This window comes from Lithobates pipiens, unplaced genomic scaffold (genome assembly GCF_037356315.1).
Source record: "Lithobates pipiens isolate NorthernLeopardFrog02 unplaced genomic scaffold, aLitPip1_a1.2 Scaffold_23, whole genome shotgun sequence".
Taxonomy (NCBI): domain Eukaryota; kingdom Metazoa; phylum Chordata; class Amphibia; order Anura; family Ranidae; genus Lithobates; species Lithobates pipiens.
Genome location: NW_027507785.1, coordinates 193,752,434 through 193,770,330, shown reverse-complemented (window position 1 = coordinate 193,770,330; position 17,897 = coordinate 193,752,434). Strand labels below are relative to the sequence as shown.

The 17,897-nt window shown below is 46.4% G+C and overlaps 1 protein-coding gene across 1 annotated transcript in view; it reads right to left on the bottom strand.

The window, feature by feature from the left end:
* Nucleotides 1–17,897, bottom strand: part of STXBP3 (syntaxin binding protein 3) — a 193,476-nt gene that overhangs the window by 112,241 nt on the left and 63,338 nt on the right. Inside the window, exon 5 of the mRNA XM_077452712.1 lies at nt 72–147. Within this exon, the coding sequence (XP_077308838.1) occupies nt 72–147 (76 nt within the window). The remainder of the gene's footprint in view (nt 1–71; nt 148–17,897) is intronic.

Genomic DNA, 17,897 nt, shown 5'->3' with positions numbered 1-17,897 from the left:
ACGAAGATGTAAGTTACAGTAGAATAAAAAAAATCATTTAGCTGACTGTACATCAACTAGGCAATACTTACCATCACTGAAGTAAACATAAGCAGCCTTGTATTTGCACTGTTTGGGCTTAAAGTCATTCACCAGACAATCCACAGACTGAAATTAAATTAGGAAAATGTTAACCATAGGGCTTATAAGCAGCATTGTCTATCATCATATATATATTTGTAAAGACCTCTTTTATGAGTATGTGATGCAACAGTGTAGCCATTGGCGGCTGGTGCTCATAATTTTTTTGGGGGGGCACAAACTGAAAAATACTGAGCCCCATCAATTGCAGCCTCACTGTGCCCATCAAACGCAGCCAAACAATAATCTCCTGCGCTATGGTGCTTTTGCTATGTGCAAATAGTGTAGACCACTCTTTAGTTGATGGTAAAGTCTCTGATCTTGCAGCCCTCCTCAGAACAACGGGCGTTCATAAAGCTATAGAAAAATAGAATAAAAAAAGAAAAAAGGAGGGCGCACCGACCTAGTGCATTACCACTTAAAAGTTTTATTAAAATTGTATAAAAGCAATGGTACTACTCACAAACTGAGCGTAAAGACAAGCTTATCTTATCGGTCAAACAGCATCTCATGGCAACTGCAGACAGGACATGATGTCAGAAAGATTGGATGGTACCCCAAACTACTTGAACGGCTGACGCATTTCATGGGCGCACCCCTTTCATCAGAGCCTAGATGGTCAGTCGAGATGCTGTTTGAACGATAAGATAAGCTTGTCTTTACGCTCAGTTTGTGAGTAGTACCATTGCTTTTATACAATTTTAACTTTTAAGTGGTAATGCACTAGGTCGGTGTGCCCTTCTTTTCTTTGTTCTTTTTTTCCCCCCATCATACGCAGCCACCTGTGCCCATCATACGCAGCCACCTGTGCCCATCATACGCAGCCACCTGTGCCCATCATACGCAGCCACCTGTGCCCATCATACGCAGCCACCTGTGCCCATCATACGCAGCCACCTGTGCCCACTGACCCCCTGCCTACGGATCTGGCACACAACCTTAAACCCCCTTCCCCACCCGCACATCACGTCTCTGCCCCCCGCACAGCTCTGACAGAGGCCAAGGGGACTTACTGCAACTGTTCTCTGAGAGCAGCGGCTCCAGCGTGTGTCCCCTCGCTCCTCTTCTGAAGCGCTAGGCACCCAATAGGGTGGCCTGGTGCTTTGCCCAATCAGGAAGCAAGTCTGAAGTCCTGCCTCCTGATTAGCTGAGAGGAAGTTTAGTGTGAAAATAGTGAAACCGTACCGTAAAATCTTTTTCTCTGACGTTCAGTGATGGACACAGCCCCATTAATCTTGACTATAGGGTTATTACGCCACCTTCAGGAGAGGACTAGGCAGAACATGTAATACATGTGAAAAACAACAGAACTGTAGAGTTCCGCCCCGGGGGCCGGTCCCTCTGGCAATGACCCCTCATCCTGCTTCCTGCAGCTCAGTACGTCAACAAGCAGTATAACAAACTAATAGGAGGGGAGGGTGCTGTGTCCGTCAATGAATTTCAGAGAAAAGGATTTTACGGTGAGTACAAAAATCCTATTTTCTCTTTCGTTCATTGACGGACACAGCTCCATTAATGCTGACCATAGGGACGTCCCCAAGCAGTGTCATAATGAGGGGTGGGAACAGCAAACATAACTTCACCCACAACCAGAGGTGCTCCCCAACGGAGGAGTCACTATCTGAACCAACCGCATCAGAACATATGCATCAGAATGCACTGACAATCAAAATGTAACTTTCTCTAACAAGAAGAAACTGTAAAATTGCAACATTACACAGCCGCCTGCAAAACTTTGCGTCCAAAGTAGGCATCAGAAGATGCACTTATATCAACTTTGTAGAACTTGTGAAAGTGTGAACGGACGAAAAAGTCGCTGCCTTACACACCTGGGACCACCTCCTTAGGGCGTGTCGGTTTAGGTCACAGAGATGGTAACACAATGTCCTCATTGAGATGGAAAGGCGAAACCACCTTCGGCAGAAAAGAAAGTTGTTCCTTGTGGATAACCAGCTAGGGCGACTTGCAGGACAAGGCCGCCAGCTCAGAAACCCTCCTGGCAGATGTAATAGCCCTAGGAAGACCACTTTCGGAGGTAGGAGTGGTCACACCGGAGGGACTACACGTCGAACCTCTTGCACAAAGGTCCTCACTAATGAGTGAGACGCCAGGGGTCATTGGAAAAAAAACAGCCAAGGCTGATATCTGTCCCTTGATGGTGCTCAAGGCCAGCTTCTGGTCCATTCCTCGCTGCAAGAACAGCAGGATCCTGGAAACGAAATAGGTGCGTGGATGTCACCCCATCTCCTCACACATGGAGATATAAGCCTTTCACGTACAATGGTATATCTTCAGAGAAGAAGATTTTCATGCCCTCAGCATAGTGGAGATTACAGAGTCAGACAGACTTTGGTACCTTAGCACCTGGCTTTCAACAGCCATGCCGTTAAAACCAGTGACGGTAAAGCAGGATGGAGTATCGGACCTTGCGAAAGGAGGTCTTCTCACATTGGCAACCACCAAGGAGCATCCGTGACTAGGCTTACTAGGTCGGCGTACCATGGACGCCAAGGCCAATCAGTATTACTGGAATCCCCTCGGCCTTCACTCTGTGGAGCAGACATGGTAACAGTTTGAGCGGAGGGAAGGCGCAAATCAGCCTGTACTGGTCCTATGGAGCCACCAACGCGCCTGATGCGTCTGCCCAGAGAGCTCTTGTCCTGGACACAAGATCCACATCTTGTGTGTCCCACTGCAGGCAAAGAAGCCTGAACACCTCTGGATGCAAAGACCATTCTGCTGGTCCAGCATCTGGCAACTTAGATAGTCTGACTGCCATTTTTCTACTCCCGGGATGTATATGGCCGACAGGGCCGGTACGTGTCGCCCTGCCCACCGAAGGATGTGAGCGACCTCTCGTGCTGCAGCCGAGCTTCTTGTTCCTCCTTGATGGTTGACATATGCCACCGCCAGGGCGTTGTCTGACTGGATTCTGATCGGAAGCTCCTTCGTAGTCTCATCGACCATGTGGAGAGGCATAGCCTGATCGCTCAAAGCTCGAGCACATTGATCGGTAACTGGGATTCCTCCCTCGACCAGAGGCCCTGGGTTGATTGTACTCCCAGTAATCCACCCCAGACGGTCAGGCTGGCGTCCGTTGTGATCACCGTCCAATGAAGAGGCAGGAACAATACACAGGACAGCCACCAGAGAAGGGAGTACCTGACTAACTGGTTCACCCGAATCTGCCGATCCAGGGATAACGGAGATTTGTCCCATTTGGACCATATCTCCCTCTGCAAGACTCTGGTGTGAAATTGGGCATACGGTACCGCCATGAAGGAGGCTACCATGAGGCCCAGAACTTGCATGCAGAATCGCAGCGACAACCACCTGTGGTTCATCAGCAGCTTCACTGCGGCTCAGAGTCTGCAGTTTGTCTGACGGGAGAAACACTCTCGCTTCCACGGAGTCCAGCAGTAAGCCTAGGTACTCCAGGCGCTGAGTCGGCACTAGTACAGACTTTTTCCTCCTGTAGAGTTTGCATGGCGATCACCACATCTTCCCTTAATTCTGAGGAGGAAGCTGCTTTTAGAAGGAGATCGTCCAGATACCCCACAATTGTGATCCCATGTCGCAACACCACCAAAATTGGAGCTAAAACTTTGGTAAAGACTCGGGGTGCTGAAGTCAGGCCAAAAGGGGAGAGCTACAAACTGGTAGTGCTCTTCCCCCACTGCAAATCGCAGAAACCTCTGATGTCTGAGGCATATGGGTATATGCAAGTACGTGTCCTGGATGTCAAAAGATGCCAGGGAGTCCTCCTGATGGAGTGCAGCGACTACAGAGCGAACCGATTCCATTCTGAACCCTTGTACTTTCACAAAGCAATTGAGGGCCTTTAGGTCCAGGATTGGACGTACCCCTTCCTTTTTGGGGAACCTTTCCGGTTTTGGAACAGGCATTATCACTCCGCGGCCGAGCAGGTCTCTTACTGCCCCAAACAGGGCCTCCCCGCGAGCCAGGGGGTAAGGGTATGCTGGAGGGAAAAAAATCTGTTTGGTGGCCAAGAGAGGAACTCCATCTTGTAGCCCGATGAAATCAGTTTGCAAACCCATCGGTCGGACAGCCGGGAGGCCCACCGAGCTGCAAACTTCCAAAGGAGACCCCCTGCCCGTGTGCCGGGCAGGGGCAAACCTTCATGCGGTAGTACTTTTGCTCGCAGGCTTACGAGACCAGGGACACTTTTGTCCCTCCACAGTCGTATGTCGGACTGGGAGCGCTTACCTGAAGCCCCGGGGTGGACGAAAAAGCCTCTTGAGCGGAAAAGGAGGGCCCTTGCCTGCAGCTTGGCTCCTTACCCTTCTTGGAATGGGGGAGCAACGTGCTCTTCCCACCTGTGACATTCTTAATAATATCATCCAGCGAAGCTCCAAATAACTGCTCACCAAGGAAGGGCAAATTCGTCAAGGATTTTTTTTTTTTTTTAGATGCCTGGTCCACAGACAAGCATTTCAGCCAGATTAGGCGCCGTAGCACCACTGCTGATACCGATGCTCTGGAGAGCAGTGGGAGAGTGTACCCAGGGCCGCATCACAGACATACTTAAGGCAGTGCACCAACTGGTCTGCTAGTCCTACGCAGACTGGAGGGGACAGTTGCTTCTCCAATTCACAGTGCAATCATTTTACCCACTCAGTAAGGGTCTGCGACACTAATGCCGAGGCCAGTACCGGTTGTAGCGCTGACCCCACCACAGTAAAAATGGACCGGGCCACTGCCTCGACCCTCCTGTTGGTAGGGTCCTTAAATGCAGGAGCCCCCTCTACCGGAATCGTGGTTACTTTATATAACCTGGATACTGGGGGGTCCACGACCGGGGGAGCCGACCATTTTTTAAGGAGGCTCTCATCGGGGTACCGCACTGCCATTCTTTTTTGAGACAGATTGCATTGCAGGCTTCCCCATTCCTTGTATATGAACTTATCAAAATAAGTTGCACCACCTCAGCAGAGGATCCTGCTGCCTCCTGTATTTTCAGGGTATCACGCACATCGGTGATAAATGCCCCAACTAGCGCTTTTTCCTGTGTGAACTTGGACACAGAATCATCCTCACTGTCCTGGTCAGCATCCTGACACATCAGAACAGGGGCCGCCAGTCACCCCCCCCCCCCCTCCGAGTCTGAATCTGAGCTCTCCCTGGAGGATGGGGGGGGGCAGGGGCCAACGTTTCAAGGACCACCAACAAAGCGTCCAAAGACACTGCACTATTTGCAGGTGAGCCGGTTGCAATTGCAAGGAGATCTGGGGAAGAAACACCAGCTTCTGACGCCATGCTGACCCACCCTGTCTGCCACTCTTGGAGACTTAGGACAAGGTGCTCAATCTCACCCACCTAGCTGCTACAGACCGAGGGGCCCCACCGCAGACTCGCCACCCTGACAGAGTGCTGCGTCGTGCTGCCGCCGATCACTGTGTCAGCTCACAAGTGTCCAGGAACAAAAACCACACTGTTCTGAGGCACAGGAACCAGCGTTGGGGAGAAAAACCGTGCTGAGCCTACAAGAAAATTGTATAGCAAAAACAAAAAAACACAAGGAAGATGGCCTGCGAACTCCAAGAAAATGGCCGATGACCATGCTTCTCACAGAAACTAACAGAAAATGCCCGATAATCATGCTGTACACAGAGAATGCACGAAAAATGGAGGCAGTCAGCGCTATGGCGGCAGGACATGCAGAGCCCACACACACAAGCAAAGAGACAGATGACAGCACAGGGACACAGACAGCCAGCAAAGCCCCCAATCAAGGATCAGAGCCCCCGGAGGACCCCTGACCCAGGTACACATACTGCCCTACAGCCCAGTCATGCATCATCCCCGGGGGGGGACGACAGGGAGAGTGGAAAGGGAGAAGAGGGACCCCTTATCGACCTCCCAGGGAATGCCCAGCTGTTCTGTCCTGCAGAGACAAGGAGAGCTGTACTTGCCGTCCGGACGAGCTGGAGGCATCCCATCACAGACCCACACTCTAGCAGTACTGGGTGGCTGCATGCCACAGCACACTGACAAAGACATCGGTAGTCCTGTCATTTGTGTGCCCCGGAGCATGTAGCTCATCGGCTGTCCCTGGAGCCTGAGGGGCATGACATGGAAGACCCAGTGCATAGCTAGGGCCTTCACACGCTCGATGGCCAGGCTGGGGAGACTACAAGGATCTATATTATCCAGCCTGTCACCCATCCGGCTGTTGATAGAAGATCACAGGATCAAAATCTTGTGCAAAAGGCAAAAAAAAAACTGAAAAAAAAAAAACACAGGAACGATGGTCCTGCAGGGAGCCTAGGTCCTTCTTCCCTAGGCAGGAAAAAACTGAGCTGCAGGCAGCAGGCTGAGGGGTCATTGCCAGAGGGACCACCCTCTGGGCGGAACTGTACAGTTCGGTTTTTCACATGTATTACATGTTCTGCCTAGTCCTCTCCTGAAGGTGGCATAATAACCCTGAGGTCAAGATTAATGGAGCTGTGTCCGTCATTGAACGAAAGAAAAATTAATTCACTATGGTTACACAATTGGGTGGTATCAGGGTGCACTCTCTGCACCCAGAACCCACCCTATTTTGAAGCCTCTGGCTCTAATCAGGTGCTTCAAATTGTACCACACCCTCCCACCCCTGCCATAAGGATCCATGTGTCCGGCGCCCTGAAAGGGGCTGGGTGCATGCATGGGGGGGCAGCACCCACAGTGCACGGGTCGCCACTGAGTGTAGAACATATAATCTATGCACTATAGGTAAAAGTTATAGGGAAAAAAATCCTTAACAGGACAGCAAAGGGCATCTTCATCTCCATTATAATAGGGATGTCCCAAAGCACTGAACATGAGAGGAGGGCAACAAGACAACAGGCCCCAAACAACTAAAAACAGAATAGGTCAGAACCTTAGGCAGCAGCCTGCAAAGCACGCCAACCAGAAGGTAGCATCCTCAGCAGCTCTAACAGCCACTTGGTAAAACTTCATAAAAAAGTATGAACTAAAGACCAGGTAGCAGGTTTACAAACTTGAGCTACCAAAGCCAAAACAAATAGCCCAAGAGGCATCCACATACTTAACAAAATGAACTGACATCCATCCAGAGATGGTAGATATGGAAGCTCAAGATCCTTCCTTGGGCCTTTAGGAAGCACAAAGAGGGAATCTGAATGATAAATTGCAGCAGTCAACTAACACCTGACAGCATGTACCACAACCAAAGGTGTGAAGAGCCTTGTTACCTTTCATCCAAGGCATAGGACAGAAGGACATCAACACATTGGGGGTTATTTACTAAAGGCAAATTCACTTTGCACTGCAAGTGCACTGAAAATTGCACCGAAAGTACACTTGGAAGTAAAGTCGCAGTAGATCCGAGGGGAACATGCAAGGAAAATAAACAGCATGATTGGATGAAAAAAAATCACCAGAGCTTCCACTCATTTCAGAGCTACCCCTTAGATTTATAGCAAGTGCACTTCCAGTGCAAAGTGGATTTGCCTTTTGTAAATAACCCCCAATGTCTAGGTTGATGTGGAAAAAAGAAACCACTTTTAGGTAAACTGACTACTGAGGCCATAAAACCACTTTTGTAATGGAGGAGCACCAGAAACCGTTCCTTGCAGGAAATGGCAGCCAAGTCAAAGACTGCGAGCTGAAGTAATGGCAAACAGAAAAATAATTTTCCAAGTAATAAAAAAGGACCATCCCATATGGGTTCAGAGATTTCGGCAACAGAGTGTCAAGATGAGGTCCTATGGAGTCAACAATGTGAAGTAATCGGTCTCTGAAAAAGGACTGCCGATGCCTACATTTGACCTTTATTCTCACTCAAGGGCAATTACAAACCTGCTCTAGTTTTTATAAATGCCATAATGTGTCCAAATGCATACTTGCGAGGCTCAGGGTTTTCATCCTTGCAAGAGCAAAAAAGGACTTCTAAGTCTTGTAATTCTTCCTAGAAGTCCCCTTCAAGCCTTTGGCAGAGTAGGAATTACTGAAACAGTCTCCTCTGTCCCTTAAAAACCTGGCTTCAACCACCATGCCATTAAAGCTAGCGACTGTAAAGAAAAATGGAAAACTAAAACTTGCGAAAGGTGGTCAGGTCGATCTGGATAGCTCAAGGGTCACCTGCTGACACGTTTACAAATGTTGGAGAAAATGTTATCAAGTGCTATCTAAAGAAAGCACATTGGCAATAGAAGAATCCAAAATGTTCAAAGTTAAGCATCTTTGTCAAAGAACATTTTTTTAAGCAGGAAAAGAGGTTACATAGTTGGTAAGGTTGAATAAAAGACACTGGTCCATCCAGTTCAATGTGGGTGTCTGTCACTACCATTTTTAAATATCCCTATGCATTGTATTCGCTAAGAAACATTTAAAAAAAAACTAAAAAGAAGGTTTCTTGATTAGATCTACATGCCTGACACTACCAACTGTGGAAGGGAGTTGCCCATGCTTACCACTCTAACAATAAAGAACCCCTTAGATACTTTGAGACTGAATTGGGTTTCTATAAACCTCTCTTCCAGCTTCATTGTTTGACCAGGTTTCTACTTTAGAGATCTTTGATTAGTTTTCTCCCAATGATTTAGTCACCATTTAGAGATTTATATGTTGCTATCATATTCCCTCTTAAGTGTCTTTACTCCAGGGAGAAAAAAAATTCGTTTTTGTAAACATTGCTGTTATCCAAGGTCCACCAGCCCCCTTAAGTTTTCACTCTTCAGTTCAAAAGGAAATCCTTGCCGAGGATTGGTGACCAAAACTGGACTGTGTGCTCAAAATGTGGTGGAACCAATGTTTTATAAAGTGGTAGAACTATAGTTTTATCCATTTTGTACAAACCCTTTTTAATGCATAATATGATAAGACTTCACCCTCTACAAGTCCGCTCTTCTCAAACAACTCCCGCCTCCACACTGCTAAACAAACCTACTACACCACTCTTTAAAACCCCCTCACCCAAACCTCTTCAACTCTTTTCTACCCTTAATTCCTTACTTCACCAGCACCCCCGTCCCTCCTACCTTTACCCAACAACTTGCTTACTGCCCCGGAGATCGCCAATCATTTCGAAAACAAAAGCGACACATTTCCTGAGGAGATATCCAGCGTCAAGCTTCCTCCCCCAACCAACACCACGCTCAATACTTTCCTCCTTCCACCCCATTACCAATGAGGCAGTTGCCCAACTCCTTTCCACGGCCCACTTCACCACCTGGCCTCACAATTACTGCAATCACTTTCCTGCTCTATCCTAAACACTCTAACCCACATCTTCAACCCCTCCCTCTCCTCTGGATACTTTCCCTCCCCGCTAGAACTGCATGATTAAGCTTTAAGAATAGAGATCGGAATTTCCCCCCACCTCACAATCTTAAAGCATTTTCCTGATTCTATGCAGAGAGAGTTCTCTGCTCAAGCCACAACTGTCAAAAAAAACAAAAAACCCCAAGCAGTAGAGCTACACAATTCTGGCTAAAATGAGAATCGCGATTTTTTTGCTTAGATCACAATTCTCACGGCGTAACATCTTTCACATAAAAAAAAAAAAAATTTGGGCTAACTTTACAATTTCATTTTTTTTTATTCATTTAAGTGTATTGCAGCAATTGCCATTTTATTCTCTAGGGTCTCTGCTAAAATATATATAATGTTTGGGGGTTCCAAGTCATTTTCTAGTAAACAAAATATGGATTTTTAACCCTTTAAAGTCCAAATTTTTCAATGAGTTAGCGTGACTCAAAATGTGCGCTACCAAACGGTGGAGCAGAACGTTAAAAGGTTAACTTAAGAAGTGTCAGAAAAAGATTTAGAATTTAAGTGGTTAACCACTTCCCGACCAGCGCACGACGATGTACGTCGACAGAATGGCACGGGCAGGCATATTGCCGTACAGGTACGTCCAATATTCGATGCCGCCCTGCCATCGGGAGCGCGCCGCCGGCAGCGTGCTCCCGCGCTGGTCGGGACCCCCGTGAGTCCGGTCGCGGGACCCGCGGACTCGATCGCCACGGGCATCCCCGCGATCGTCTCACGGAGCGGGGATGGAGGAAATGCTCCAACCACTCCAACCAACCACTCCTCAACGCCACTCCCTTGGCCTCCATGACTCTGCTCTTTCCTGGTTCTCCTCCTACCTATCTCAGCGCACTTTCAGTGTCACATACAACACCATCTTCTACACTCCTCTTCCGCTTTCTGTTGGAGTACCCCCAAGGCGTCTCTCTCCCTCTCCCTCTCCAATTAACATCCTTCCATGGCTTCCAAAACCAAAAAATGTATGCCGGCACCAAGATCCATCTCTCGACACCTCAACTCACCCCCTCAATCTCCTCACATATCACAAACCTACTGAGTGACATCTCAGTATGGATGTCATACCACTTCCTTAAACTCAATCTTTGTAAAATCGAGCTTGGAATATTTCCTCTTCCCCGATCCCCTCCCCATGACTTTACCATTGAGCTCAACAGCACAACCATTGGACCCCCCCCCCCCCAAACATGCCAGGGTGCTGGGTGTAATCCTAGACTCTGACCTCTCCTTCAGCCCCCACAGCCAATCACTGGCTAAATCCTGCTGCCTTAACCTCCATAACATTTTCAGAATTTGCCCCTTCCTGACCAACGACACCACAAAACAACTTCTTCACTCCTTGGTTATTTCCTGCCTTGACTACTGCAACTCCCTCCTCACTGGCCTACCTTTATACAGCCCAGTGTTTATTTTGGCAGCGAATTTCAATTTAGCTCTAGTCTTAGGACTAAAATGGCATTTTAGTTTTACTCCCATTTTAGTCTTCTGCAATTGTTTTAGTTTTAGTGGTATTTAGTCGTCTAAATCTCCAGTACATTTTAGTCAACTAAAATCTCCATTACGTTTTAGTCGACTAAAACTCCTTTTAATCATCTAAAATCTAATAGGTGTAATTAAATTGTAATGCATTTCTTTTTTTAAAATCAGGAACGTTGTCTATTGAGCGTGTAAAGTATAATAACATATGTGTGAGAAAAATGCAACCGGCACTACATACAGGACACCTTTGTTGACATACATTGTGACTTGACAAAAAGAGGTAAGGGGGAAAACCAAAAAAGGGAGAAGAAAGGGTGCTGGCATATCACAATCAATCAAGTGGAGCAGGGAGTAGAACGTTACATTAGTGGACCAGGGGGATAATCGGGGTAGGGTGTGCCTGATCTTCACTGCAAGTGGAGGAGTCTTCCAGCCACCTGTCCCAGATTTTATGGTATTTCCCTGGGCAGCCCCGGTGGGTGTATAGCACTTTGTAAGGGAGGGTGTTGTTGACAGTAGGGCTGCAACTAACGATCATTTTCATAATCGATTAGTTGGCCGATTGTTTCGATTAATCGGTTAATAACCTTAAAAAAAAAAGTGTGGTGTATAATTTAGTTAATATGTAAAGTTTTAAAAAAAAAGGCAATTTTATTCTTAAATATCTCTATGCAGTGGTAAATATAAATAACCAACTATATGGTTAAGGAGCAAAATATCGAATCCACTCTGAGAATAACAGACAGAAGAGATATACTGTATATATTAGAGGGGATATATACTGTATATACTATTAGAGGATATATACTGTATATACTATAAGAGATATACTGTATATACTATTAGAGGGGATATACTGTATATACTATTAGAGGAGATATACTGTATAAACCATTAGAGGAGAGATATAATGTATATACCATTAGAGGAGAGATATAATGTATATACCATTAGAGGAGAGCTATAGTGTATATACCATTAGAGGAGAGATATACTATTAAAGGGTCAATCTGGTAAATATCATCAGACTCATTAACTTTAACCCCATTTTGTTAATGGCCGATTAATCGATTATGAAAATAGTAATCGATTAATTTCATAATCGATTAATCGATTAGTTGTTTCAGCCCTAGTGGACAGCTCTGATCCATTGCTGCAGCATGGGGGTAGCTCACCTCATACATAGCCTGGAAATCTGGAGTCCGGCCAGAAATGGTGTTTCTTGCAGAAATATATTTAGGCGTTTCTTGCCTTCAGAGAGTGAGAGTAGTCCCAGCATACATTGGCGGGGGCATACGGTCAGCAGGGAGCCCATGCGGTCATGGAGGAATTGAACTGCCCGAGTCCAGTACCCCTGTATGGATGAGCAGGTCCATAGCAAGTGGTAGAAGGTGATGTTGGGGTGGTCGCATCTAGGGCAACTGGGGTTTTGCCCTGGATTATATTTGGAGATGCGGTGGGGTGTTAGGTATGACCTGAGTAGTATGTAAAAGGTTAGTGAGGCCGTCAAACAACTTAGGGGACACACGGTTCTGCTGGCCAGTGCCTCCTCCCAATCCTCATCTGATATAGCACCCAGGTCGGGTCCCCAGCGAGATTTCAGCTGAAAAGCTGTGGCAGTTGCTGTGGGTAACATGAGGTAGCTGCAGATTTGGGAGAGAAGTTTTTTGGGGTCCCTTCCCGAGATGATGTCAACTAATAGTATGATTTCAAGTGTTGGGATGAGGCCACTGAATTTAGTGTTGAATGCATGTCGGAGTTGGAGGTACCGGAAAAACATGTGATTGGGCAGGACAGTCATCCTTTAGGGTTTGGAAAGATTTGACCGTCCCATTGGCTATTATTTGTGTCAGGTATATGACCCCCTTGTCTATCCACAGATTGTGATCAGGAATGGAGGCTAGTTCGGGCATGTGTGGGCTGTCCCTCAGAGATGAGTGGGGGGTGGGTGCCTCGCTAAGGTGCATGGCCAGCTGCCAGATCATGCAATGGTGAAAAAGCATGTTATCTCCGTTTCAGGGTGAACCGCAGGGTCCACAGAACAAGATCTGATAGGGGTGGGTCGTTAGTCCAGAGGTCTGGGAGCATACCAGGGCGGTGTACCTTTGTCCATTTGCTTGATGTAGAAGAAGTGTGAGAGTTGGGATGCCATGTAGTAGGTGGAGAGATCGAGGAGTGCAAGGCCATCGAGGTCATTCGGGAATTTCAGGACTCGCCGCGACAGCTTGTGTCGAGAGGGGCCCCAAATGAATGCATTTAGTATTGTTTCCGTGGACTTAAATATATGCGGGGGGGGGACGGGACGTAAAGCAGGGCCTGCCAGAAGACATACAAGAGTTTGGGAAGTGGTATCATCTTGACTAGATTTAAGTGACCCATCACACCGAGGGGGAGACGGGACCATATTTGTGTTTTAGTTTTGAGGATGGCATATTAGGGCTCAATATTGAGGGTTATATAGTCTAGTAGGGATCTGGAGACGTGAATGTCAAGATATTTGATGGTGCTTGCTCTGACTAGGGGGAGTGCAGCTTGGCTGGCGGTGGGGGCACCTAGATCAAGGGGGAGAATTTGGGACTTGGTCCAATTAATTTGGAGGCCCGAAGTCTGTGATAATTTGTAGGGCTGTCTGAAGTGAGGGGTCAGCGTTGGCGAGATATAGGAGCATGTCATCTGCATACAGATTAATGACTTCTGTCAGCTGTCTGCATCAGAGGCCCCTTATGTCAGGGTGGTAAATTGTAATGCATTTCTCTACAATTTCCCAAGCTCATTAAATACTGCTGGAGTGAAAAATCGAATATGTTATTTACTATGGCATTGAGGTATGAACATGCACTACAAACCAATGTTAATTTTGAAGTAAAATTTCAATTTCGTTTTAGTCTTAGCCTTTTGACTAAAATGCCATTTTAGTTTTAGTTGTATTTTAGTCATCTCCGTTGTTTTAGTCATATTTTAGTCGAATAAAATAATATTCACTTAGTCGACTAAAATGTTTTAGGTCGACAAAATTAACACTGATACAGGCTATCCCCTTCAGTCGATTATGAATGCTACCCGGACCGTGCGAGGAGCCTGTGGGATGCAGTAGAATTGCCAGATCTACATACTTATGACTAACATGACTCCCACTTATATCTTGTGTTTTATATTGTAAAGTGAAAAAGGAAAAAAGCAGAGAGTACTGGTGATTGACTCTGGAGGCCACCAGGCCTATCGTTAGCATCTCCTACTTTTAAAAAACCTTCTGCAGAAGTTCAAACTTTAGTTTCCATTCACTACAAAGAATGAAGTTGCAACTCAAAGCATCTGCCACCTGATTCTGCATACCCAAGAGAGATCGACTGAAAGATTCACGCTGCCAGAAGAAGAGGGAGACTTTTGGCAATATATGCCACTGTTGTCTAGACCTCTTTAAAATATGAAATTCTCTGGCCTTTTAATACCCCAGAGAATGGCCTCAGGAGGCTAGTGGTGTGGCAAAATTTTTCCCGCCAAAAATATTTTTGCATTCAGCCGAAACAAAAAAAGGTGCCGAAAAAGGGGCAGTCAGTACCGCGTGCCACACAAATCGGTGGTGTCATCCTAGAGCGTCCCTCCTCCTCCTCCTCTCTCCTTGTGTGTCACGCAGAGCGGCGATCTCTCACTATGACAGAGCTTTTAATCCGAATTGTTCGGCAGACCCTGTAACACTGTCCCCGCTCCTATGACAGATGGAACACTGATCCAATGCCGGGAAATTGAAATTGTGTGATGTGTATCATAGGAGAAGGTCTAGGAGGCGGGACTTTGTTACTGCAGCCGTCTGGCCCAGGGAATTCAAACCCAGCTCCGTGACACAGCGGGAGATCACCATTTTATTCTCCAGGACCTCTGCTTTCAGAAAATATACGTTTGGAGGTTCTAAGTCATTTTTATGTATGTGAACAATTGTCAAAATTGCCCCAGATGGCAAGTGGTTAAAGGAAATGGAATTCTCCATTGCAGTGTGAAGTGAAATTTGGCAGCGAAGCATTCAGCCCGAGGTGAACCCAATGATGCAGAATCCTCCAACTGAAAGCGGAGTTCCACCCAAAAGTGCAATTTCCACTTATATGCTTCCCCCCACATTTGACACCTTTCAGGGGGGGGGGGGGGGGGACCCTTCCCCATTTCTAGGAGACCGCGCCATCCCTTGGAAGTTCAGCACCCCTCCTTCCTCTGCCACTGGGCCAGTTAGAAAGCTTAGCTCGCTTTGCACATGCACAGAAGGGAACCCGCCTGATCGTGAATGGCGGCGGCAGCACCTTACAGCCGATCCAAAAATTGTCTTCGGGTGCCAACATCCCAGGAACCCTGAACAGGCAAGTGTCCCAATATTAAAAATCAGCAGCTACAGTATTTGTAGCTGCTGACTTAAGTTTTTCGTGGGGGGCACAAATCCTCTTTAACGTATGGCATTTGTTCAGCAGGATCACCTTCTTATTAGACTATCACGGTTCTTCAATTAACTCCTTGATTTCCAGCATGGAAGTGAAGAGAGCTTTTCAGATCAGGGCAATATTTATTAACCTCTCATTGCTGTGGATTAACTTCTTCCCACTCAATAGCTTACTTTACTACAGCAAGAGAACACCACTGAAAAGTCAAAAGTTAAAGAGGAAGTAAACCCTAATGGGTTTACTTCTCCTTTGTCTCCCTACAAAAGGTAAAGCATAATGGGCTACTATGCATCGCATAGTAGCCCATAATGTGTCACTTACCTGACACAGGAGCCAGCGATGTCACCGCTGTCACCTGTAGTATGGAGTGTCCATTTTCTTCCGTGTATTGCTGCTCTGCAACTTACATGCGCACGGGAGACGCCACTAACGACAACGACATATCGCTGTTAGCAGTATGCTAACAGTGATAGTGCGCCTGCGTGCCGCTGTCTGAGGTGCATGCGCCGTAGAAAGCGGTGACTGTCTTTTAGTAAATATCTCCTAAAAAGGGTTTGGTTTACAACCAATTTAAGGGCTCAGACTTATTCCTCTAGCGACTGCTAATCGTCATCACCTGACGTGTTCCTGAATCAAGGGGTCCAGATCCGCTTGTGCTGGGGCTAAAATTGCTGCTAGCTTTCTGGACGTAGAAAAATTATTCTTTGTCAGAAACCGTTGCATACTTTTTTGCTGCCAGACAAATGTACAAACGGCACTGCCTGCAAATCCAATTCCTTATCTTAAGAGTCCATTTGGGTTTCCTCACACGTGTGTTGATTATGAAGATTAAAGCAATTCTCATGAAGTACTAAAAAAGCTTCAAGAATGCTTGATAAATGCCCATGAAAGTGAAGCTTTTCTAGTGGGAGTTAGTGAAATAGCAGATGTATTTGTGAACTGTCTGCAAGATCTACTTTGATCTCTGACATTTGGTTTAGTCCAGCTCAACTTTGCTGACACAAAGCTTTGACACTGGAAATAATGCGCAATACCTTTACTTCTGCCTGGCACTGTCAGTATTGCTGGCTGGCTTAATGCCTTTGCCTGCACACAAAAGCAAATGGTGTTGCCACACAACTGCTCTGTAAAAACAGGAAGTGGCTGGGGCTGCCCTGTCCTGGTTCTCCATTATTTCTCAGTACATTAAGATACAAGGGCCTCCACTGTGTCTCCTCCAGCTAACATTTTCTAAATGCTTAACTCACACGCCATAAATTAAATAAGTACAATAATTACAGAACATTATCATTGAAATCAATGGAGGCGACTTACAAGTGTCAATGCCTCATGAAGGCAACATGCTGCTTACATTTTAAAATGACACGCTACCTCCTGTGTGAACAACACTGTGTGCTGCCATTGTGATATTCATGGCAGGCATTGAAGGGCATTTAAGAGGCTTTAAAAATGCTGAATAAATGCTGCATAATAATGGGGTATTGACGCATGTGCCTTTAATGCGTACCTAGTATACCACATATCCAGCAAACTCCTCTTTGATGAGAAGGAGAATGATTGTGTGAGCAAGAATGGGGAGTGGCGATAGCACTGTCTAAATATTGACCATCTGCAAGGTAAACCAAAGCTATACTAATGCAACTCTCTGGATGTGTGGGGAGGAAGAACATCTTCTAGGCAAGGCATCTGACTGGATGTTGGACTTCTCTGTCCAAGCAACACAAAATACCTGCTGGAAAAAACTCAGCACTTCTGTGGATAACATACAATTTCTAACCCTCCATCCTACACCTAGATTCCTACATCTTCAGTGCCTTGGGCTCAGTGGTCTAGCTCATGACTAAAAAGCAAGATGTGGGCAAAATTTACTAAGCCAGGGAGGAACAATAGCAGAGATGAACTTTAAGGCCCAATACAAGGTATACCTGCAGTTAAATAATGCAGAGCTCTGCAGGGAACTTGACTTTGGACTGCAACAGCATGCAATGTCCCCCTTGCTGGCTTAATTAGAACATAATGTCTCAACCTGTGCAGAGGTTTCTGCCACCATTAGAAAACGAGGCCAGCAGTATGCGTGGCCTGTACTCACCTGCCAGCCACTGAAGCACATTATTACCCCCTACCACAAAACAAAAAGTGGCATATAGTAAGCTATAGACATGACAAGCAAAATACACACACATACATAAAAGTATTGGGACGTCTCCCTTTACACGCACGTGAACTTTAATGGCAACCCAGTTTTAGTCTGTAGGTTTCAGTATTGCGTTGGCCCACCGTTCACAGCTATACATGTGTGTGGTAAAGGGGACAGACTAATATGGTTATTGGATAAACCATACATATGACAGGACTACCCAGGAGAAGGCCATGCAGGGCTGCCCTGCACTTTAATTCAGCAATGCAGCATACAAAACACAGCTTGATGTAGGAGGGACCTGCACAGCAAGATCATAAAACAAATCTGGTCATCTGAACTAATAACTTGGAACAGTCCCCAACAGAGCCCCCCACTGATGGTTTCTGTAAAACAGCTAGATCTTGTAAATTTTTACTATATCATCTGCAATCAGCCTT